Source organism: Cervus canadensis, chromosome 33 (genome assembly GCF_019320065.1).
Source record: "Cervus canadensis isolate Bull #8, Minnesota chromosome 33, ASM1932006v1, whole genome shotgun sequence".
Taxonomy (NCBI): domain Eukaryota; kingdom Metazoa; phylum Chordata; class Mammalia; order Artiodactyla; family Cervidae; genus Cervus; species Cervus canadensis.
The window spans coordinates 16,475,566-16,499,691 of record NC_057418.1 but is presented as its reverse complement, the minus strand read 5'-3'; the positions used below and the strand labels follow the sequence as shown (position 1 = coordinate 16,499,691).

The 24,126-nt window shown below is 44.0% G+C and overlaps 2 protein-coding genes across 18 annotated transcripts in view; one reads left to right on the top strand and one right to left on the bottom strand.

Moving 5' to 3' along the window:
• Positions 1 to 9,772, top strand: part of PLAGL1 (PLAG1 like zinc finger 1) — an 88,175-nt gene extending 78,403 nt beyond the window's left edge. For 5 of the 17 annotated variants that reach the window (XM_043456923.1, XM_043456925.1, XM_043456924.1 and 2 more), the window contains one exon: positions 7,317 to 9,772. In XM_043456923.1, coding sequence (XP_043312858.1) covers positions 7,321 to 8,547 — 1,227 coding nt within the window. In that variant the 5' untranslated portion in view covers positions 7,317 to 7,320 and the 3' untranslated portion in view covers positions 8,548 to 9,772. Of the gene's footprint in view, positions 1 to 2,968; positions 3,211 to 3,291; positions 3,773 to 7,316 lie in introns of all 17 variants that reach the window. The other 12 variants (XM_043456909.1, XM_043456912.1, XM_043456914.1 and 9 more) reach the window with 7 other exon arrangements.
• A 1,936-nt stretch (positions 9,773 to 11,708) lies between these two features.
• ZC2HC1B (zinc finger C2HC-type containing 1B) overlaps positions 11,709 to 24,126 on the bottom strand; it is a 37,120-nt gene continuing 24,702 nt past the window's right edge. The window contains exons 6-8 of the mRNA XM_043457205.1: positions 19,102 to 19,207; positions 12,390 to 12,474; positions 11,709 to 11,899 (exon numbers count right to left, since the gene is read on the bottom strand). Coding sequence (XP_043313140.1) covers positions 12,404 to 12,474; positions 19,102 to 19,207 — 177 coding nt within the window. The 3' untranslated portion in view covers positions 11,709 to 11,899; positions 12,390 to 12,403. The remainder of the gene's footprint in view (positions 11,900 to 12,389; positions 12,475 to 19,101; positions 19,208 to 24,126) is intronic.

Sequence of the window (24,126 nt, the reverse complement as noted above, 5' to 3'; positions counted from 1 at the left end):
ACACAGAGACCTAAAACTAAAAAAGATAAGAAAAGTCTTGGGCAAAGACATTAATGCAATAAGTAAAATAAGTGTAAAAATGTTTATGTGACTTAATGTTTTGTTGTTCTCTGCAAGTTTAATGGGGAAAGAGTTGGAGGAAATGTCTCACATTTAAATACAGTATAGTCATGTCTAAAATGCCTTGATTGTATACCCACCATCTTTGAAGGCCCGAGGGAAATGTAGTGATGTCAACAACTTGTTGGACTTTTGAATCTAGGGAAGTGACTGGAAAGTGGATTTGGGAAGCTTTATTCAATGCTAACAGGCAGGTACTTTTTCTTTACTTGAAAAAATCTGATTTTTCCTTTGTATTCTTGGTGTGTTGGTGAGCAAACGTTGGTATCTGTTGAGAAACAAAGACCTTGGGCCAGTTTTTACTTGCAACTTCGTATGTCCTGTGTGTGTGGAGCATGTGTATTATCCAGGCTCCTGGCTCCTCCAACTCTGAGTAACGGGTGATAAAGTATATGCGGGGAGAGAATGTGTTTCTCTTTTCCATTACATCCATAGCTGAGTGGTTCAAACTGTGTGCCAGTTTGCAGCTGATGGTTTCTACTTTTAATCCCAGTGTTTATAAATACTACCATATATTTGTATGGAGTGTTTTTAGATTACAGAGTGCTTTTAAGATTCATCTTGTTTCAGTTGGTTGTCCCCACTGGCTCATTTACATGCATCAAGTAAATATTACAAATGAGGAAACTGAAACTTAGGCGCTAACAAATGGATGAGCTGGAATTTGAACCAGGGAATCTGTCTACTATATTCATAAAACAAATGACTGGAGCTGGATATACACTTGCTGTGCTTCAGGGAAATGCATGAGGGTGAGTCAGAGCTTAGCTGTGTCTGGAGAAAAGCGTTAGCCTTACTTTCACTTCTTGTGGCTCCTGTGTTTTCCAGCACAGGAGCCAGTAGCCTTGTGTGGCGACTTAAATGACAATGTCAGTTTCTCAGCATCACATTTTGAATGTTCAGTAGCCATTCATTTCCATCACAGAAAGTTCTGTTGGACACTGGTCATTTCTCATAAATGCAGGAGTTAGGGAGAATCAATTTAGAGTGTATATGCAGGGGGATTGGTGTAGATGAGAAAATGTTTAAAATCTCACCACCAGACCAGCTCCTTCTCTTGAGTGACTAATGCTATTTTGAGTTCAGCTATAAAGAGAACAAGAAAAAAAAAATGAATTTCAAGCTTCATATTGTGTATACATTTTAATCTCTTAAAATAGACCTGGAAAACAGCAATCTCAAGTGAATGAGTATATTTAATGATGATGATAAATTCTGTGCCTTTTATGGATGGGCCAGTGTTATGGCCAGACTCAGGCTGGATGGAAAAGTAGGACACACCATGAATCCTGGCAGCAGAAACTCGGCCACACAGGATAGAATTCCTGGAAGGAATTACTTTGTCTGTGGCCAGGGTGCTTGGGATGCCTCGAGGCTGGGCCATGGGGTGAACTGGCACACGATGAGGGAACGGGGAGTTGGAGGGAGAGGGGTTTGGACGGGGCCGGGACAGGGGCTCAGTTCAAATCGTACTTGGTCCCAGAGGAGTCTCTGTGTGCTGCCATCAGAATGGAGGTTTGGTGCCAAGATGCTGGCTGAGAACGCCGGCGTCCCCGGCTTTGGATCAGTGCTTGGAGCTTCAGGTCAAAGTGCACACGTCAGCTCTGAAGGTTCCAAGCAGGTGGGGCAGGACAGCCAGGGGTATCTGCCTGGTGCCGGCTCCTTGTGAACTCTGACCAGACACTAAAAACATCTGAGCTAGTTGATGAGGAACATGAAAAGTTTCCTGCAGTTTTTACCCCTTAAAAAAGGAATGTGTGTTTGTCTGTGTGCATGTGCCCGGTGCTGATATAAAGATGCTTGAACTATTACTATAGTAAAACTTCATCTAGCTAGACTCCAGCTTTCTGATCTGAAAATAACTCCAGAGGTAAGTAAAAATTAACTGAATAGTAAAGATCTCTAAAAGAGTTGGCAATAAATGAATGATGCAGGGACTAGACGCCTCGAAGGCCTGCCGAGATTGGTCAGGTTCACACACATGCCTTGCTCACTTGCAAAGTTCAGAAAAGGCTGGCCTGTGCGCAGAAGTTACCCCAATGTGTTTAATGTAAGCAGACGGTATGCTTTTTTTTTTTTTTTTTAAAGTATCGGCACTTGAAAGGTTAACATCCGTTGCGTGAGAATTCTCTCTCGCTAGAATGGCACGGGATTCTGGGTAGCCAGGCTTTTCCTGTGTTGTTGATGCTGTGTTCATGATGCTGTTTTGGACTCGTAAGGCTCCCAAGTGACGGGTCTGTTGGCAGAAAAAGAAAAGCCTGGACTTGGGTGATCTGCCTGGGTTGCAAGGATGGTAAGAACTGGGATTGGAGGCAGGCTAGGGCGGCAAGCCCGTCTCCTAGGAGTGGCCTTCCAGCAGGTAGCTCCCCTCCCCCCTGCCCCCTGCCCCCGCTGGGTGGGGCTGGGGAATGAGGAAGTGTTCCCACAGACTAAAGGGAAAAAGAGGAGTGGACAGTTTCCTGGAAGATGGTGCCTGCATACCAGAATGTGCTGACCTGTGCCCCAGCCGGCGTCACTCTTGTCTTTGTGTGAATCTCGTCTCCCCTTCAAAGGCAACACCTCAGTGAATGAGACTAGCTTTGTTTCCACTTTGTTTACGCCGTAGACTTGAGTCCTTCTGCACGGTAACCTCACAAACAAATCAACTTAGATACATACAAATGATTTCGTCTCATCCCCTGGAAGTTTAAACAGGTGTGATAAACAACTTATGTTCTGCCAACAGTGAGTGACGAGGACTAGCCAATGGTTTGAATAAGCGAGGATGCCTCTCTTTTCTCTACCAATAAGACACTCGAGCACACTGGGGGTGTGTGCGGGTGTTTTATTTTCCCCTTTGAATTGGCAGACTGAACTTCACACTGACCTGAGCTCGTGGCTTGAAGTAGATGATACCAAGTCTGTGGAAATAGCTGTCTCTATCACAAGGGGAAGTGTGTTTCCTCCGCCATCAGAGCACTGTGCAGTGACTCCTGCCCCTGTGAAGAAGCACAGACAGGAGCGTCCGCATGCAGAAGGACCTCTTAAAGCGCAGGGAAGATGGAGAGGTGTGCCACATTAGAGCCATTGAAAGGAACACGTTGAGTCCAGGTAGTCGATGCTGAACGGGTGGACGAGAAGCGTGGTTTGCCGACGGCTAATGCGCAGAAACTCTTCCTCTTCTCTCCACAGTCTGGTGACCCAGGACGTGCCCCAGCTCTAGTGACGCAGTCTGCCTTTCTGCTCGGGAACATCATCTGTGCCTCAGACTTGCTCCTCTCAGCCTGAGACCGCGTGGAAACTGGGATGTAGGATACAGGAAGCAGAGATAGTGGTAACCGAGAGGCCCATGTCTGGGTAGATCCAGGTCGGGGACCACAACGCTGCCTCCCCCTGGGCCTGGCGGTTGGCTGCTGGGGCTCTGCTGACGTGCTCAGCACAGTCCTGTCCTTCTGTTTGCACTTAAATGGCACAGCATTTGGTCAGCGCATCTGAAAAGGAAAGTGTGTGAGACAAAGCCCATGGCTACCTACCCCTGCCAGTTATGTGGCAAGACCTTCCTCACCCTGGAGAAGTTCACTATCCACAGTTATTCCCACTCCAGGGAGCGACCTTACAAGTGCTTGCAGCCAGACTGTGGCAAAGCCTTCATTTCCAGATATAAATTGATGAGGTGAGAGGCTTCAGAAAAGGTATGTGCTTTACCACATACCTTTCAAAGGCTTTGCTAGCCCTCAGACCAAACGCTGCAGGGGAAAGCGGATGCCCTTTAGCCTTTAAGGCTGTATCTCCAGTGATTACTATAGTTTTTATACGACAGTTGTGCTCTGCAGTGTTCAGTTCACTTTTTCAACAAGTATGTCTTGTGTTCCTACAATAAGCCAGGCCTAAGAACAGAAAGATGAGAAGACCTATGGCCGGGGAGATAGTCATGGGAACACCATTAAAATGTCATCCACGGGCTTTAATCCCAGAGCTGTGGAAGTGGTGGAAGTTGTTCTCCACTGCTGGGTGAGACCTGGGGAGGCTCGTCAGAGTGGTACAGTCTTTAGCTGTGATGTGAAGAATGAATGGGAGGCGGGCAGAGAGGAGGTTCTGGGGAAGCCCTGAGCCTTGGCCTGGAGGCACATGTGGACAGAGGGTCGCGCTGGAAGAGGATCGGAGTGAGGCTCAAACTGGAGGCAAGAGGGTAGCAGCTCAGAGCAGGCTGTGTCTACTGTCCTAAAAGGCTTGTTTTCTTCTGAGGAGTGTAAGAACTGAACAACATGATTTGATCAGGATGTTAGAAAGATGGCCCTGGCAGTAATTTGGAGAAGAGGGAAGAGGCAAGTAGACTGATGTACAATCTGTTGTAACAGTCCAGGTATGAAATATGGAGAGCCTCTCCAGGCCCCAACAGTGAGGATGGAGGGGAGGGACTCAACAAAGGGTAAAAACTACTTTGCGGAGATAGGTCCTTTCTTAAAAACAGTAACATTTAGTCTGAATTGTTTCTTGAGCGTCTTACTTCCATGAGAGAAATGGTATATGAGATGTAGTTTCTGCCTGTAAGGGACTTTTATATCATAGAAAGATAGTACTCAAAATACACTCACAGTGAGTATGTTGCACGGTCGGCTGATTGACAGTGAACGCTGTGCGTGCGCTATGTATACCATACACTCAGAGCTCCCACGAACGCATGCCTGTCTGGATACCGGGGTGAGGGAAATGCGTCTTTGGCCTCTAGTCTTCATGTGATGAACTGTAACTGTCAGACCAGCGGATAAGTGCATGAGTGAGAGTGAGGACTGAGAGACAACTTCCATCTGATATGCTATGAGCACAGACCACCTTATGGTTAAATTTGGGAGTGCTCCTGGAGGAAGGCCCTGGCGAGAGTTAAATAAGTTATGTTCCTGGCCCCTATCAATAGCCCTGGTACAGATCATTGATAAGCTGATTTGTTCAAATAAGCCTACGAGTGCTTAAAATTCAAATGCGTTCTGTACATCGGCCAATCTCTAGTTGCTGTAAATATAAGTATTGAGTGCCTACTGTATGCACCAGTTTGGTTGCAAAGGCTTCCTGTTTTGCAGCACGCTTCTTATGTGTACACAGTAATTATCCTTGCCCAAACACCAAAGGCAGGGTTAGCTGCAGTTAAGCCACAGTGAGGATATTATAACTGTGGGTAAAGACCAAAATACATATAGGAGATAAATATTTGGAACAGACAGTGGCGCCGACAGATTACTGGAATGACAGGAATTAGGTGGGATTACTGTGGTAAACCGCACTGAAGGAGATGTCTTAAGCAATATTTAGGAGCTGGTAGTTCAGAGCAAGGGAGACAACTTGTTCAGCTAAGGGTGTGAAGAGAGGCAAAAAAGGGAAGCAGTGTACTTTCTGCAAGGACGGCCTTCCCTGCCATAGCCACCAGCATGTCTTGCCCCTCTGGCCTGAAGCAAGGGAGGGAAAGGGGCAGGGTGCCTTATTTATTTTTAAAAGGGCAGCATTTCATCCTTTGTCTCAGTTGCCACATAAAAGTTCCACTTCATAAGCAAAGGTTGAAGAAGAAAGTAACTGACTCACTTAATTAGAAAAGAGCACATGGGACCTAATATAGCGAAGGACGAAAGCAGTTAGACAGCCAAAGGCAGGAACAGAGGATTTGGCAAGGCAGACGGAAGTCCCAGGGTCAGCAGTTAACCCCGGAAGCATTCTAAGATCACTGACGTGGTCCAGGTGACACCCGAAGATGGTGTTTTTTTTGGAAACTACAGGACAGACCGAAAGTGGTGGTTTCCTGGGTTGTGAGGTGAGAAGAGAAGCTAGGGAGGGCAGCAAGACGTGGGAGTCGTTTTAGCTCTAAGGTGATCATGGTCTAGACTGGGATTGTTGCGTGAGCAAGTGAGGAGTCAATTAGATGGAGAAGAACTGGATGCCAGGCAAAGGAAAAAGTAAAAAACAACAACAAAAAAAAACCAGGGGTTGGAAGGTCGTGGGATGTGATGTGACAAGTGGTGTTACTGCTAAAGTGTGACTTGTGTCCCCCTGAACCTTTCTCATAGGTAGGACAGGAGCAGGACAGGAAATACCAGGTCCAGAGCTGCTCCCGTGGCACTGATCTACACATGGCTGATAAATGAGATCTAATCAGATAAAAGTCCACAGAGGAAAAAGGAGAGAGAGGCAAGATCTATCACAGAGCTTTAGGTTCCCGAACACTAGTGTTGGCCCAGAGAGAAAATTGCTTAAATGCCAAGTTTGTTATTTGCCCTCTAGCCGGCTCCAGAAACCCTTTCTGCAACCTGTGAATGTATTTAAATACATCTGGAACTCAGAGAGACCAGCGTCACCTCAGACCCCAAGTACCTGTTGTGCTGGCCCCTGTTGCCCAGCGTTGTTTGTGCCGCAGTCGGAGTCTGGGTCCCTCTCAGTGTCCATGGGCAGCAGCTTGGTGCTTCTAGAGACAGTCCTCTTGAGTTTTGTCAGTGAAATTACCAGTGACCTTTAGGAAGTGAGTTGGAAGCGTCTAAGAGGGATCTGGAGACAGGGGTTCATGCATCTGACATGAGAGCCCACGGGAAGGTATTAAACAGCAGAAACTGAAGACCTCACTGTAACGTTCTCCTGGGAGGCATGAGGGTGAAGCTCAGAGGACACATGGTGGGGGGTTGCCATTCTGGGGCCGTAACTCGTAATAGACACTTTCTCTGATGTTAAGGATAGTCTTTTTAGCATTAATGTCTAAGGCCTGAACTTTCTATCAAGATAAAGCAGAGGTTGTATTAGAAACAGTAATGGTGGGGGGGGCGGGCAGTGTAGAGTTCTGTGTAGAAGGCAAATTGGATCATTTTTGGAAATTCAGAAATTTTAAGAGTATAGAATAGTCATTTAAACCCCTTCCTGAAAACTATTTCTTCATGATCCTATATTTTAAAATACTTGAATATACTTGTGTTTAGAAATCTCTGTGTATAGATTAGGAAACACGTTCTCAATGCATGTTCTTTACAGGTGTGACGGCCACATCGCATCACGTAGTACTTGTTTTTTTTTTTATTATAAAGTTTATGTGTAGAAATCTGGAAAATATAGAAAAGTATTTTAACAACTAAAATGTATATACCACCACCTGGAGAAAACTACTAACATTTTAATATTGTTTCTGTATGTTTCTTTGGCTCTTAAAAAACTGTTGTCTGTTGTGAATTTTCTCCCTCCGTCCCTAGGCATATGGCTACACATTCACCCCAGAAATCTCACCAGTGTGCTTATTGTGAGAAGACGTTCAACCGGAAGGACCACCTGAAGAACCACCTCCAGACGCACGACCCCAACAAGATGGCCTTTGGGTGCGAGGAGTGTGGGAAGAAGTACCACACGATGCTGGGCTACAAGAGGCACCTGGCCCTCCACGCGGCCAGCAGTGGCGACCTCACCTGTGGGGTCTGTGCCCTGGAGCTGGCGAGCACCGAGGTGCTGCTCGACCACCTCAAAGCCCATGCCGAAGAGAAGCCCTCGACGGGCACCAAGGAGAAGAAGCACCAGTGCGACCACTGCGAGCGGTGCTTCTACACCCGCAAGGATGTGCGGCGCCACCTGGTGGTCCACACGGGCTGCAAGGACTTCCTGTGCCAGTTCTGCGCCCAGAGATTCGGCCGCAAAGACCACCTCACGCGCCACACCAAGAAGACCCACCCGCAGGAGCTGCTGAAGGAGAGCCTGCAGTCTGCAGACCTTCTGAATACTCTGCACTCTCTCTCTCCCCAGTTCCAACTGAAGGCTGCCCCACTGTCTCCTTTTCCGATAGGGGCCCCTATACAGAATGGGCTTGCCGGTAGCCTGCCAGCTGAGGTACACACCCTCAATGCCTTGGAGCAGCCCACCCAGCCGATACCGGTGCTGTCAGAGCTCCTGGCCCCCCTGCACCCCATGGCCACCCCCAGCTCCCCCCCCGCACCCCCCCAGAACCACAAGTACAACACCGGTTCTACCTCATACCCCCCACTTGCAGGCCTGCCAGTCAAAACAGAAACTAAAGGGTATTGCAGTGCCAATTTGCTTGAGGACTTGCCTCTGCAAGAGCCTCAGTCACCTCACAGGCTCAATGCAGGTTTTGACCTGGCTAAGGGAGGTGCAGGCAAAGTAAACCTGCCCAAAGAGATAGCCGCAGATGCTGTGAACCTGTTGCCTGCCTCTCTGGACCTCTCCCCTCTGTTGGGCTTCTGGCAGCTGCCCCCTCCTGCTACCCAGAATGCCTTTGGGAGTAGTGGTCTTGCCCTGGGGGCTGCGGAGCCTCTGCCGCATAGGCTGAGCTGTCTGGGGCAGCAGCCCCAAGACCCCTCACTTGCCATGAGCACTATGAGCCTGGGCCAGCTCCCCCTCCCTCACATCCCCCATGTTTTCCCACCTGGCACTGGTTCGGCTATCCTGCCTCATTTCCACCATGCATTCAGATGAATGGTTTTTGGTTTTTTTTTAAGCATACTTTTCTTACTCTGAAAGATATTTTGAGAAGCATTGATATCAGTTATGATAAGATATTTTGAGAAGCATTGATATCAGTTATGATAAGATATTTTGAGAAGCATTGATATCAGCTATGATAATATCATCAGCTATGATAATACAAGGAAAGATTTAGGAAGCAGCACTAGAATATGGCTTATTCAGTGATGACTGGCTTGAGAGAAGAGAGTTCTCGAACTGCATGTATTGTGCCAATCTGTCCTGAGTGTTCACGCTTTGTACCAAGTTTAATAAGCAAATACTCTTCAATGGAACTGCAACCATTATCATAACCGACATCCATATGAGGGCTGCTATATATTGGTGTAGCTATATATTGGTGTTTGTCAACTTAATCGTAAGCCATGATCATAATAATGTTAGCTAAATAACTTTATGTGGCACTGCCTAGGAAGGGAACTATGGAAAGGTTTGGATTTCTCCAAAATGGCAGGATTTTTAAAATAAGAAAGTAATCTTTATATCGCATATTATCACTAGGCTGTGTATTTCTTTTCAGGGAATTTTCTACCTTCAGGGTTGGATGTAGTTTAGTTACTATTGCCATAGCCAACCTGTAGTTTTACAGAAACAATTTCTTGTGGAATAATAGACGTCTTCATTTTAAAGCATTTAAATGTAGTTTGAATATTTTCCACAGGATGCTACAATGTGAGTTATCACTTCATTTATCTTAAAGACTAAACTGTCAGTTATATCTGACAGAAAAAAAAAAATCACTGTGTAACCAGGTTAAGTGGTAAAATAATCCAGGCGTCAGTCAAAATAAGCATTTTACTGACTTTAATATTGATTATATTTTTAACAGGAATTTAAGAATATTACTGGAATTTTAAAGTATATATATATATCTATTAAGCAAGAATTTCTTTTGCTCTGCTCTGTCTGGCTTAAAATACTACTCTGCTTAAGTATTTTTAATCACCAATAAGTAAATGCATTTTAAAATTCATCATTTAAGTCAATATTAGTTTTATTCAAGAAATATAACGTTTTACAATGTGTAACTATAATCTATCTCTGGAATTTGGTATCTAATGAGTTTTTGAACTATAAAACCTAACCTTTTTTTAAAGCTCCTCTGTCTTTTGTGTTTAGAGGCTTTCAATATGAAGATATATCTTACATATAATAAATAAAGTACAAATTCAGCAAATGGCTTGATTCATTTTTAGATACAACCACACCCTCACTCTCCACACAGACGGAAAACATTTCCAGCTCCTCAGCTGCTCTGTCATGCCCCCTCTGGGTCATCACATCCCCTACAGAAACAACTATTCTGACCTCTATTCAGCATCGATTAGAAACTATCTTTTTAAAACAATAATTTTAAGGTTGACACTTGTATGCTTCATTAAATTAACAGCGCAAAGAACTTATTTCTAAACTTACTGTATGACATTGTGAATTCTTCCAGAATGCTGTGTAATTTATTTCTGATGTATAGGTCAGAATACTAGCTTCTGAAGTTTCATCTATACTGGGCTACCATGATCCAGTTTTACAGTGGTGTTTACCATTAGTTTCCAGTACAAATTATAAATTATTTCTTACTGGGATGTCTTCAAAAAGTATTATGGCCCATAATACTGTTTAGGTTTGCTTGTTTGACCTCTAAATAGGGTGGGGGTGGGTAGAGAAAGGGGAACCTGGAGTTCATTTGTCTCGTTAAAGCAGCATATTAGCCAAATGTGAGAAACCATGGTTCAACACAGTCCTTTGGAGTGAGCTGGTGACCATCAAAGAGATGATACAATGGAACACAGGTTACCTGGTCAGTAGGACTCCACCGCTCTGGGATGTCTAAGCTCCTATGTCCACTCTTACCTCTCGCTAAGGGAAGGCAGTCTCCCAGAGCAAGTGGAGAGGGGCAGAGAGGCAGCTCACTCTGGCTAAAGCTTCCATTTTCCATTTATAGAAGCTTCCACAAACACTTTTACATGTCTTCAGTCAGTTCCAGAACACATACCTGATTTACCTAAGCATAAAACATAGCAATTGGTCCCCAAAATACAGATTGTAATACTTCCAGATGTTGTGTTTGCTGTACCTGGAGGCTGGTACTCTTATTTAGAAAAAAATGACTTATTCCTAAATAAAGTTCCCTGACCTTAATAAAAATTCTTATTAAAAAGCATAAATTAAGTATAAATAACTACAAAAAAAGTTTACCAACCCTTAGGATGATCAAGAGAAAAAAATACTTGAGACACCACCTCCCAACAGAGCTACATGAAATGAAAGTGTACTGAACAGTTGACTTCCAAGTTGGCCATGATAAGTAGATGGCCTGAGTTCACTTAGAGGATCCTTTCTACAGGGTGGAAAGGTTATTGTAACCTGTTCCTTTCACTGTAGTGTTCCCCCAAAACACTGGTGTATTTGAGGCAATTCTACACGGCATACAGATGGACGTTTAAAATAGGAGTAGCTACTAATGACAGTTTAATGTTCATTAGAAGCAAACATCAAAGTTTATCCAAGCTGAGATTTCATGCCTATTATGTAGAATAAACTAGGTAAAGATTTTCCTAGGAAGTAATAAAGACTGTTTTACCAAAAGTTTCTAATATCAAAGCAACATTTTCTTTAAAAAGACTAAAAAGTGTCCAGTTTTAAAAAAGTTTCTTAACACATATATATGGAATCTCAAAAAATGGTACAGATGAGCCTATTTGCAAAGCAGAAATAGGGACACAGACATAGAGAACAAACGTGTGGACACCAAGCGGGGGAAGGGGGATGGTGGGATGGGATGAACTGGGAGACTGGGATTGACATTACACTATGGCGGGTAAAATGGGCTTCCCCGGTGACTCAGCTGGGAAAGAATCCACTGCAGTGCAGGAGACACAGGCTCAATCCCTGGGTCAGGAAGATCCCTGGAAGAGGACATGGCAACCCATTCCAGTATTCTTGCCTAGAGAATCCCATGGAGAGAGGAGTCTGGCAGGCTACAGTCCAAAGGGTCAGACACGACTGAGCCACTAAGCAGGTATGTATAGAACAGATAACTAATGAGAACCGACTGGATAGCACAGGGGAAAAAAGCTTCAAGCGAATCTTTAAATCAAGAGTTATCATACAGGTTGATGCGTAGTTTAATGATTTGAGGGGAAAAATTTGAAGGGAGTAGATAAAATTTTAATGTAGTTTTTACTTGTTCTACATGATGTCTCCAAAGAAATTGCAGGCGTGTAAACAGATGCCTCCCGTTCCCTCACCTTAGGTGGAGTTCCTGGGTACAACCATCCAGGTCAAGGACGGTTAGGGAGCCAGGCTGAAAGCAGAAAGGGAAGGCACTTACTTTGGAACTTTGTTGTTCCCACATTAAGAATGTTAATACAGGCCTCTTTTAATTGTTCATTGTTTTTAACAATTCACAATATCAAAAATTCTCCAGCTTCATAGCAGTGTCTATTCAGTGTCAACCTCAGGGACCTGTCTTTGTTTGGTAAAAGGGACAGGGCAGTAACCTTCCTGGTCAAAATGAAGAATCATTTCCCTTTCCTGTTAAATCCAAGAAACAAAATGAAAAATTATTCCTGCTTCCTGTCAAATTCGAGAAGCAAAAACCAAGGGTCATTTCAAATTATATGTTTAACCAAAGAGTAAGTTTCAAGAGCATACATTTTAGTAACCTAAATCAGGATCTGCCCAAAGTCCTCTTTGGCCTGCTATGGATTCATCCTCTTAAAGGCTCATTAACTGTGTCTTGCCCATTAGATGATTGGCAACACATAGACGTTAAAATTTTTTTTTTTCCTTACCTGGCCTCTAGGAGTTAATCTTTTTTAGAAGATTTAGTAAATCCTTGTCTGAGTTTTGCTCCAGAAGCAGGGTCCACTGCTGATCCTTTGCAGACATAAACAGATTTGTTATTATGTAAAAGCAAACATTAGCAACAACAGAAAAAAGGGATGATTATGAAATTCTCACATTGGACTCAAAAGTCTCTATTCTTCCTTTTTGTTTTGGAGCTATAGACAAGTTCACAGTCCCTATCCTGGGCCAGATAATAAGGAAAACACAATCTGTGTTAGAAACCCTCTGTCTTCTACCCTTAAGCCTTCACTTACCCATGGATGGGCCCGTTGGCCCACCACCTCAATGACCGCCCCCCCCATTTATACAAATTGACCCTCAACACCTGATCCCACTATAGCCCCACCTTTCAAAATGTACCCAGAGAATGTTCCACATCTTCACAAAATTCTTTGCCTGCTCTCGTGTTAGAAAGGGTTTGATAAACCTCATGGAAGCATGAGAGGCCTTCCCTCCCAGCGGTTATCTGCACAGTGATGGACTCACTTCCCAAACAGGACTCTCTTCCTCTGTGTTCAGCCCCACTGCTAGGAATGGAGATAGAGGAATCTATGGGCAAAACACGCCACAGTTTGTGCTGGATCACATGGAATGGGACAGGATTCTCAGAGAAATCATTAAAAAAGAAAAAAGAATAGTACTCTCTGTCCTAGAGGCCTCTTTTCTAATCAGTGTTTTACAAAGAAAGAATGACCGAACAACCCCAGGAAACTGTGAATCAATATCAAAGGACACAGGATAAAACTCAGTGATAGTATTACCCAAAGATTTACAAGTTTTGTTTTTCCCAAGGAATCAGTAACTGACCCTTCAATACTCATTACATTTGCTACACAATTAAATGAGGTAAGGAGGGGAGTATTCTTGCCTGAAAAACCCCATGGACAGCGGAGCCTGGCAGGCAACAGTCCATGAGGTCACAAAGAGTCAGACATGACTGAGCAACGGACCACACAAGCCCCAAGGCAGGTCAGTGCAGGCAGGATGCTCAACTTGATCAAACCCACTGGCTCCAGAAACCAAAGCAGAAACCAGAGCTACAACTCCACAGTGGTCTTAGTCTCTCTGTATAAAGGTGCCTGAGAAGCTGCTGCCCAGAGGTGCCTTCCCTGTAAATCCGTCACTCCTGTATCAAATCCCTTGAGAAAAGAGCCATGTAGATATTTGCTGACCAGGCTATAAACTCAGTTCTCATCTGAACATTAGAATCTTTGTGAGAAAAAAGAGCCATATCCTTTTCTAAAATAATTTCCTAAACATATATCTACTAAGTAATATACATATTTCTCCAGGGGATCTTCTTGACTCAGGGATCCAACCTGGGTCTCCTGCATTGCAGGCAGATTCTTTACCGTCTGTGCCACCAGGGAAGTCTAATATATATACTAGTATATGTTGTTCAGTCGCCCAGTCGTGTCCAACTCTTTGTGACCCCATGGACTGCAGCATACTAGGCCTCCCTGTCCCTCACCATCTCCTGAAGTTTGTGCAAGTTTATGCCCATTGCATTGGTGATGCCATCCAGCCATCTCATCCTCTGATGCCCTTTTCTCCTTCTGGCCTCAATCTTTTCCAGCATCAGGGACTCTTCCAATGAGTCAGGTGTTCACATCAGATGACCAAAATACTGGAGTTTCAGCATCAGTCCTTCCAATGAGTACTCAGGGTTGATTTCCCTTAAAACTGACTGGTTTGAGTTCCATGCTGTCCAAGGGACCTTCAAGAGTCTTCTCCAGCACCACAGTTCAAAGGCATCAGTTCTTTGGCATTCTGCCTTCTTTACGGTCCAGCTCAATTGTGAGGTACTAGTATATAATATATGCTAAATAATATATAATATTTATATAATTATCTCCTTAATGTTTTTTGACCCAGTTTTCCCAAAGTAGATGAAGATTTGCTTGGCTCTACCATTTTCTATTAAAAACTCCTTTTGCAAGTTGCTTCCCCTCTCTGCTTTCCTCACCTGAAAACTAGGGCTATGAATAGTATGTCTACCCCTTTGTGTTACTGTGAGGATTAAATAAGGATTAATGAAGATTCATATTTGAAGAGCTTAAAAAGCATACAATTAAGCATGGGCTTAATTCACTGTCTATTAAGAAGGGAAATATTCGGTACAGCAAAAAAAGCAGAGACAACCTACCTATTCAACATCAAGAAAATAGACAAGTTATATTGTCTTTTTGTGATATCATTTGTATCTTTGAAAACATATGATATTATGTTTTTAAAGAAACTCTTTGCCATAGGGAAATGTTGAAAGTCTGTGGGGAAAAAAATCAGGATGTGTTCATGGACTACAATCCTAATTTAGATCAAAAGAAAACAAAAGAGGCAGCGAATAAAGAGAAAAAGTGAAGAGGTATCAATATTAACGGTAGACATGTCAGGGAGTGGAATTATGGATGATTTTTATTTTCTTCATATTTTCTCTCCATTTTCTAAGATCTTCTACAGTAAGCATTAATTTCTCCCATGTCAACTTTTTAAAAAATGCCCTTTCTCAAGAGACATTTTGGCAGGCTAACTTAAAATCTGTAGAACCAAAAAGTTCCTAGGTCATCATAAGAGCCTCACCTTCACAGACACATGTGTTAGGGCAGTGACACCAGCATTGGCATTAATCACACATAGTCTGGACACTCTGCTGAGCACTTACGGCCCTCCTTGCTCTAGTGCCAGCCTTCCATTCTAACTTTAACCCCAGTTCTTCTCCACGCTTTGGCCAAATGGACCATTCCCTCCCCCCCCACCCCAGAGTATGTGTTGTGTTCTTATTTTCATATCTCTGTTGCTTCCGCAACTTTTCTCCATTGGTCAAAATCTAGCTCATCCCCAAAGCCTCCACCTCTTATGAAACTTTCTCTGACCATTACCTCCTCCATAAAACCTCCTGGGAAAAATAGATCTCTTTCTTGTAGTCCCTTAAGGCTTTTATATCCCACTGTTAAACATTAGATATAATGATTACTGACTGCGGATTGTGCCTAACACATGTCTTCCCTCACTGTGAATTTAAAACAAAAGGTTATAAATGGGAGATTTTAAACGTTTGTTTTACTCAAGAGAGTCAAAGAATGAAAGCCAGGGTTTTAGAGGGCTAACTACCAGCTAGATGAAAGACAATAATAGGATTCCAAGTGGAAGGCAAGTGACATCAAGTGGCCTAAACGACAGATTGTCAATCTAAAGATAGCTAGACCACCACCAACAGTTTTTAAAAAGATCCTCTTATTACACATAGATTAGTACTGACCAGATTGAAAACAAGGGCCAGTAGATGAGAATCTGATTCATACATGGGCCTATTCACATTAGTAAAAATACTCAGGCTTTTCTCCAAGCCTTAAACAGTTTTGAAAATTCACCTCCCCTCAATATACTTCTGCTTTCTCTCCAGAATGGCTTCAAATGAAATGTGACTAATTTAAAAGCACACTAACCTTGGTGATTTTATTTTTAAATGTTAACAGGTGAGGCCACAGGTAAGAACAGAAACTAAATTGAAAAGCATCTTGAACCAGAAATTTTTTTAAAAAGCTATCTCTTAAAGCTAATTAACATGACAATTCTATTCATATTTGAGAAATTATACTCAAGATACCCACTTTGTCCAATATATTTCATTCAAAAAGTATTTACTGAGCATTTCATAAATGCCATGAACAATTCTAACAAGTAGAGATGTGTATGTGCTAAGTCACTTCAGCCGTGTCTAACTCTTTGCGACCCCATGGACTGTAGACCGCCAGGCTCCTCTGTCCATGAGATTCTCCGGTAAGAATACTGGAGTGGGTTACCATGCCCTCCTCCAAGGAATCTTCCCAATCGAGGGATCAAACCTGAGCAGTACAATAGAAAATAAACCAAGTAGACAGATTCCTGCCTTCTTGAAGCTTATATCCCCTTTTCTGGCATAGTGGGTGGGACAGGAAGAAAATAAACATGTATTGAATATATTAGATGATGGTAACTGCTATTTTGGAAAACTACAAAGAGAATTATAGTGGGCTTGATTACTCTGAAACACAGAGGTTGGGCGGGTGCGGGGCCCACTGGGAAGACACTCTGCTAAGAGCTGGAGGGAGGGAAGGAGGGAGACGGCAGGGTAGATCACTGAGGCGTGTTCTGGTTTTCAGCAGAGGGGGCGGCCAGTGCAAAGTCCCTGAGCCAGGAGTGAGCAGGAGCAAGAGAGGCTGCTCGAGCCGGATGGAAGGGAGACAGTGGATGGTGCGGTCAGCTGGTGGCACAGAACCTAGAGCAGACTATGCTGGATTCGGCCTTTTACTTAACAACATCACAGTGATTACAAACCACCGCTGACGAGTTAACAACAAGTATGATATACTTTGCTTAGATCTGCTGGCCTGCTCATCTATTTCCTAGAGTATCAGAACGGTGTCTGTATATCGTCCTGCTCATCGCCACATACCGGGACACAGGACTGCTGCCCTGATTCAGGACCTCTCCACTTGTACCTTGCTGCTGCTTTAACTGCTGAGTTCAAGGAAGGAAACTCTGTTCCTCTTTTCAATACTAGGCCTGTCTTCCCTCATTCCCAGTCTCTTTCCTGGTCTACTAACCCGGGGAATAAAGGTCCTAGACTCCGAGGCTGTACTTGCATTTGACTTGGCACCCTGTCAGAGTTGTCTAATCCCAATGAATTAAGAAATACTCCCTCTTCACAAACAAACTCAAAAGGATGTTTTTCACTGAAAGGGAAGCATTATAATATATTCTTTGAAAAAATAAGAAGAAACTATAATATAAAGAAATTGTCTTTTCTCAAGGACACTAGTCATTTTACACTTTGGAAAAAAAAAGTTTGTTAGTGGAAGTTTTACCAGAAGAATACATAAATGATTTGAATTACTTTTTTCCTTAGTAAAAACTAAAACCTGCCTCATGGTTAAATTCCTACAGAAAGTGAAGAAAAAAAAAAACTAGTGGTTTGAGTTTAGATGGCTATGAATTTTTAAAATAACAATTCAATTTTTCACCCATATAAGCAACTCAGGAGGAATTTAAAAACTAATGATAAAGATTTCTGGTGCTGTTACCTTATGGACTATCAGACTGGCACTTCTTATTCTGGTTCTGATAATACCTTCATAATAAGACTCCTGACCAGAGGTGCCGATATGGTCATGATTTCATTCACTTCATTCATTGCCTTCATAGTGATGCTGACCATAAAGAAGAATGTCCATTACTAGCAATGCAGCTCAATGAAGAGAAAAAGGAGATATCTAATCCAGCTCTGTCTTACCAGTTGTGTGTCTCAAACAACTTGCCCTCTCTGAGCCTCAGTTCCCATTCCATAGGTTAAAACATTTGGAGGATTATTGTGAAGATTAAAAAGAAATGGGTCAAGCATAAAGTAAGTACTAAAATGGTGGGCATTCCTTTTTCTTACTTTGAAGACATTATTTCATCCTAGGAAGGAAATTCTTCCCCGTTTTCTTTTTTTCCAGCCTTATTGTGACCTAATTGAATATAATGTACAAGTTTAGGGTGTACAATGTGATGATTTATCACATGTATGTATTGCAAAATGATTACCACAGTAAGATTGGTTAACACACTCATCACCTTACATAGTTACTTTTGTGTGTGTGTGTGTGTGTGTGTCTGTGGTGAGAATATTTAAGATTTATTCTCTCAGCAACTTTTAAGGAGATAATACAGTACTGTTAACTACAGTCACCCTGCTGAACATTAGATTCCCCGAACTCATTCATCTTCTTACTGGAAGTTTGTACCCTTTGACTAACATCTCCCCATTTCTCCCACCCTACCCTCCACCCCTGGCAACCATCATTCTACTCTCTGTTTTTATGAGTTTAACATTTTAAGGTTCCACACACGGCTTCCCAGGTGGTGCACCGGTAAAGAATCCACCTGCCAATGCAGGAGACGCAAGAGATTCAGGTTTGATCCCTGGGTTGGGAAGATGCCCTGGAGAAGGGAATGGCAACCCACTCCAGTATTCTTGCCTGGAAAATTCCACAGAGGACATCGTGGGCTGCAGTCGATGGGATGGCAAAGAGTCGGACACGACTGAGCATGCACATAACCTAGATCATACAGTATTTGTCCTCCTTCTGACTTATTTCACCTCAAGGTTTATCCATGGAGTTGAAAATGGAAGGATTTCCTTCTCTTTTTATTGCTGAATAATATTCCATTGTGTATATATACCCCGTCTTTATCCATTCTTCCATCAATGAATATGAAGGGTGTTTCTGTATCTTGGCTATTTGAAACATGCTGTAATGAACATGGGCGTACAGATATCCCTCTGAGACCACAATTTCATTTTCTTCCCTTATTTTCAACACAAAACCTGACACACTGCCATCTCCCACCCTGAATCTCTTCTTAATTTTACCAGACCTGGGAACAACGGGTCTAGCTCCGGCTATTGTCATCAGATCTGATTTTGTATACTGTCAAGAGTTGTCTAATCTTGGAAAATTAGGAAATGTCCTTTCTTGCCAAATAAGCTCTAAACCTCAAACAAACTCACATATCTTTATATCCCAAAGCAACTTTGGATGTCATAGCTTTTGCTGACCGCCAGCAAATCCCAAAGCCAACAGTGGTCTCCTGTGACCCCGTCATTCGATAGTTGAGATGCTCATTCCAACTCACCTGGCCTGGTTGGCGCTGCACTGGCCTCCAGGGCCCTGTTCTGCAGCAGAGCTCCCACAGCACTGGTTACAGTCGGTTCCTTTTTTGGATTCATTTGAGCTCTACCCTGGAGAGGGAGACAGAGGGAGAGGAAGACCAGCGGGGAGGCGGGGGGTTGGGGAGGAGAAGGGAAGAGCTCTGTCAGCTCGGGAAGCATACAAGGAGGTGATGTGGCCTCCCGTGCACCAGCAGCAGGGTGGAGTCATGTGCGGGACCTGTGACACCCAGGGGAGAGGGACCCACACACCCTGCACCTCAGTAACCTGGCTCCTGTCCTTCCTGCTGGGGTTCAAAACCATGTCTGGGTTTTGGAGCGTTCGTTCCACCAACAAGCCCTTTGGGGGAACGGTGATGTGTTAATCCTGTTCGATCAGTTGTGTGGAGACATAAGAAATCACTTAATGTCAATAAGGATAGTTAGGGAACATTTGGGCTTTTCATTACACTTGAAGATGATTTTGTGTTTAAATACATGTACAGAGAAGAAAAACAGACACTGGCAGGCACCAAATGTTTTAAACATGGAATTCCACCATCCCTACGCCACTCCCCACCCTCCTGAGTGGCAGTAGCAGAAGAGTCGTATTAACAGGGAAGAAGGACCGAAAGGTTCCTCGGGAGTTCCTTTGTGCCCTCCCGTTTACCTTGCCACAGATCCCTCCACATTTCCATGGCAACTTGGGTACAAAGATAACCTGTTCCTCGAAGTGAGAATCCTCACTTGGGCAGGGCCTGCTGCGAGGCGATGGCATGCAGCTCATCCCCAGGCAAACAAAGCAAGCTATTTTCAGAGAACCCATCCTGGTCTCTTTTGGTGAAGGGTATAACACATTTTTTAGAGCTGATTATGTTTAAAATAGAAACACATTTCAGCTGTGCTGTTAACAGCCCTTCCACACGGAGACAACACCTCCCTTTTTGTTCTCCCTCTGAATAAGCTCCACTATGAGGCAGGGCCCCAGAGTGGCGAAGCTGGCATGGGGGATACAGCACTGCTGTTCAGATACACTCGACAGCGAGTTTACTCAGAAAGCAAGCAACTCAGAAAGCAAGCAATTTTTCTTCTGTGTTCCCAATCACCACTTCGCTCTGGAAGACAAGGAGAGGAACCAGGCCAAGTTGCTGGTTACGCTCAGGACAGCCAGCTGGCCTTCTTCAGGAATAAAAAGCACTTCCGTCCGCTGCTTCCCCCCTGCTCCCCTTGGCCCCACGAACACCGACTTACTTCACGGACTGCTTAGAAGAAGCGTTCGAAGAAACATAATGCACCCTTTACTTCTTTAGAAAGTCTAGGTAGAGTTGTACATTTCTTCCCCCCCCCACCCCAAATTAAGCTGAATTCAGGTGGCCCAGATGGTAAAGAATCTGCCTGCAGCGCGGGAGACCCGGGTTCAGTCCCTGGGTTGAGAAGATCCCTTGGAGAAGGGAATGGCAACTCACTCCAGTATTCTTGCCTGGAGAATCCCATGGACAGAGGAGCCTGGTGGGCTGCCGTCCATGGGGTCGCAAAGAGTCGGACACGACTCAGTGGCTAACATTTTCACTCTCACAAGTCCAAAGCAGTCATATGTCCCCCCAGATTGTGGTGCCTGCTGCATTCAAGGAGAGGACTGTCAGAGAGGGGAAGGGGGTCGGGGGCAGTGTTGAGAGGTTAAAGGCAGGGGGCCTGTGTGGTACTGCTGTTACTTATGATCCTCCTAACAGCTCAGCCAAACACAGGCTAAAGTGAGTCTCAGAGAATTCAAGGAACTTGTCCAAACTAACCTACAGATACTATATTATAAAACTGAAGGTCAGACCCTGACTGCTGATTGTAGAATCCAAGTTCTTCCGACACTGCACTGATTCCCATGCTATTTCAGGCGTAAAGATTGAATCTCTACAACTATAGTTACCATAGGCTCCTTGCCTGCCCCACCAAAGTGACTACCTCCTCACCTCTGCATTCCGTGTTCTTTCATCTAGATGTGTGGTGTTATCTGCTCTGGAGTTAAACGCCTCTTTGCCAACCCTGATACTCTTTTACCTTATATTCCAATCAGCTTCTCAGTTCCAACAATTCTCTCTTAAATCCATACCCTTCACACACACACACCGCCCCCCCACACCCCCGCATTAGTCCTGACTCTGGGCCCTCATTTCCTTTTTCGGTTGGTGTGGCTATAACTGGTTTCTCACCAGTCCATCTTGAACACTAACTGCCAGGGTGATCTAAGAAACCAATTCCATGTTACTCTAGTCGGCATTATGCAACCAGTCAACATTGCATAAAGAATGATGTGTGAGGCCAGTGAGGGGCAATTGCACAGAAAGGCCGAGTTTTGCAGAGAGAAGCTGAAGCAGCAGCAGAGGAGGAAGAAGAGACAAGAAGGAAAGATGGACAGGACTTCTGGGTTTCCTGGAGACTTTCAATTCCTGCTTCCAGGCCCTCAGGTTTGGTCAGCCTCAGATTGAAGGCATCTATCCACATAACCCCTTCTCCTCCTCTCTGAGCCCACGTGGGTTGAAGCCCTCCTGACTCCGACGCTCACCTGGCCTGTCCCACCCCGTCACTCGCCCACAGGCTCTCTGTCCTTCAGCTGTACACGGTGGGCCCCTCAGGTCACGGGCTGGACATTTAGTGCATAATGTCCTTTCCAACTCCAAATCTAGACTGGTCAACTCCTCTGATATTGTGGGGCCCACAATTTGCTCCTCCTTGAAGCTTCCCATGAATCACAAATGGCCTCTGCCTCCACCATGCTCCTGCATATGTCAACCACTACACTTTCCTACTGCATTGCTTCCAAGGGTGCCGCCGCCTCTGAATCACAAATCCTTGATCAACCAGTACCTGATGCAGCAGCAGGTACAGCGCAGATATTCAGTAATTGTCTAGTATATGCGGAGGTCAGAATCCATAGTCTGTAGGGTGTGCTATTGTTAGAGAGGGTCCCATTCCTATGACATGTTGGATATCATGGAAATCTTCCTAAACATGCTTCTACTGTTAAGTATTCAGACCCACTTAATCTTTTCTTTGGTATCTCTAATTGTCTTGAAGAGATCTCTAGTCTTTCCTATTCTATTGTTTTCCTCTGCTTCAATGCACTGTTCACTTAAGAAGGCTTTCTTTTTTTTAAAATTAATTTATTTTAATTGGAGGCTAATTACTTTACAATATTGTAGTGGTTTTTGCCATACATTGACATGAATCAGCCATGGGTGTACATGTGTTCCCCATCCTGAACCCCCTCCCACCTCCGTCCCCATTCCTTCCCTCTGGGTCCTCCCAGTGCACCAGCCCTGAGCCCCCTGTCTCGTGCATCGAACCTGGACTGGCGGTCTATTTCACATATGATAATATACATGTTTCAAAGCTATTCTCTCAAATCATCCCACCCTTGGCTTCTCCCACAGAGTCCAAAAGTCTGTTCTGTACATCTGTGTCTCTTTTACTGTCTCGAATATAGGGTCAAGGTTGACATCTTTCTAAATTGCATATATATGCATTAATATACTGTATTAGTGTTTTTCTTTCTGACTTACTTCACTCTGTATAATAGGCTCCAGTTTCACCCACCTCATTAGAACTCATTCAAATGCGTTCTTTTTGATATCTGAGTAATATTCCATTGTGTTTATGTACCACAGCTTTCTTATCCATTTGCCTGCTGATGGGCATCTAGGTTGCTTCCATGCCCTGGCTATTATAAACAGTGCTATGATGAACATTGGGGTGCACGTGTCTCTTTCAGATCTGGTTTCCTCAGTGTGTATGCCCAGAAGTGGGATTGCTGGTCATATGGCAGTTCTATTTCCAGTTTTTTAAGGAATCTCCATACTGTTCTCCATAGTGACTGTACTAGTTTGCATTCCCACCAACAGTGTCAGAGGGTTCCCTTTTCTCCGCACTCTCTTCAGCATTTATTGTTTGTAGACTTTTTGATAGCAGCCATTTAAGAAGGCTTTCTTATCTCTCCTTGCTATTCTTTGGAAATGAAAAGACACTTGCTCCTTGGAAGAAAAGCTATGACACACGTAGACAGTGTATTAAAAAGCAGAGATATCACTTTGCCAACAAAGGTCTGTATAGTCAAAGCTATGGCTTTTCCAGTAGTCATATATGGATGTGAGAGTTGGACCATAAAGAAGGCTGAGTGCCAAAGAATTGATGCTTTCGAATTGTGGTGCTGGAGAAGACTCCTGAGAATCCCTTGGACAGCAAGGAGATCAAACCAGTCAATCCTAAAGGAAATCAAACCTGAGTATTCATTGGAAGGACTGATGCTGAAGTTCCAATACTTTGGCCACCTGATGAGAAGAGCTGACTCTCTGGAAAAGACCCTGATGCTGGGAAAGATTGAGGGCAGAAGGAGAAGGGGACAACAGAAGATGAGACAGTTAAACTGCATCACTGACTCAATGGACATGAGTTTGGCAAACTCTGGGAGACAGTGAAAGGCAAGGAAGCCTGGCGTGCTACAGTCCATGGAAGTTGCAAAGAGTCAGACATGACTTAGTGCCTGAACAATATAACAATCTTTTCTTGGTATCTAAGACATGTACATGAAACTAACGGTTTTCACAGTATACTGTAAGCTATGTCTCCAAAACCTTTGATGTGTATGGAGCTGTTTGCTGTTTCCAGTTGTTTTTATAAATCTATTGTCTTTTTGGTACAGCTGTCATTTTACTTATTTGTTCAGTTCAGTTGCTCAGTCACGTCTGACTCTTTGCGACCCCATGGACTGCAGCACACCAGGCTTCCCTGTCCATCACCAACTCCCGGAGCCTACTCAAACTCACATCCATTCCGTCAGTGATGCCATCCAACCATCTCATCCTCTGTGGTCCCCTTCTCCTCCTGCATTCAATCTTTCCCAGCATCAGGGTCTTTTCCAATTTACAATGGCTGTTTTATTTATTTACTTTACACTGATGATTCTGGGGCTTTGAACAGGCTGAAGACCCTTCTCCACAGAGCAAACACAAACCTGTAGAACA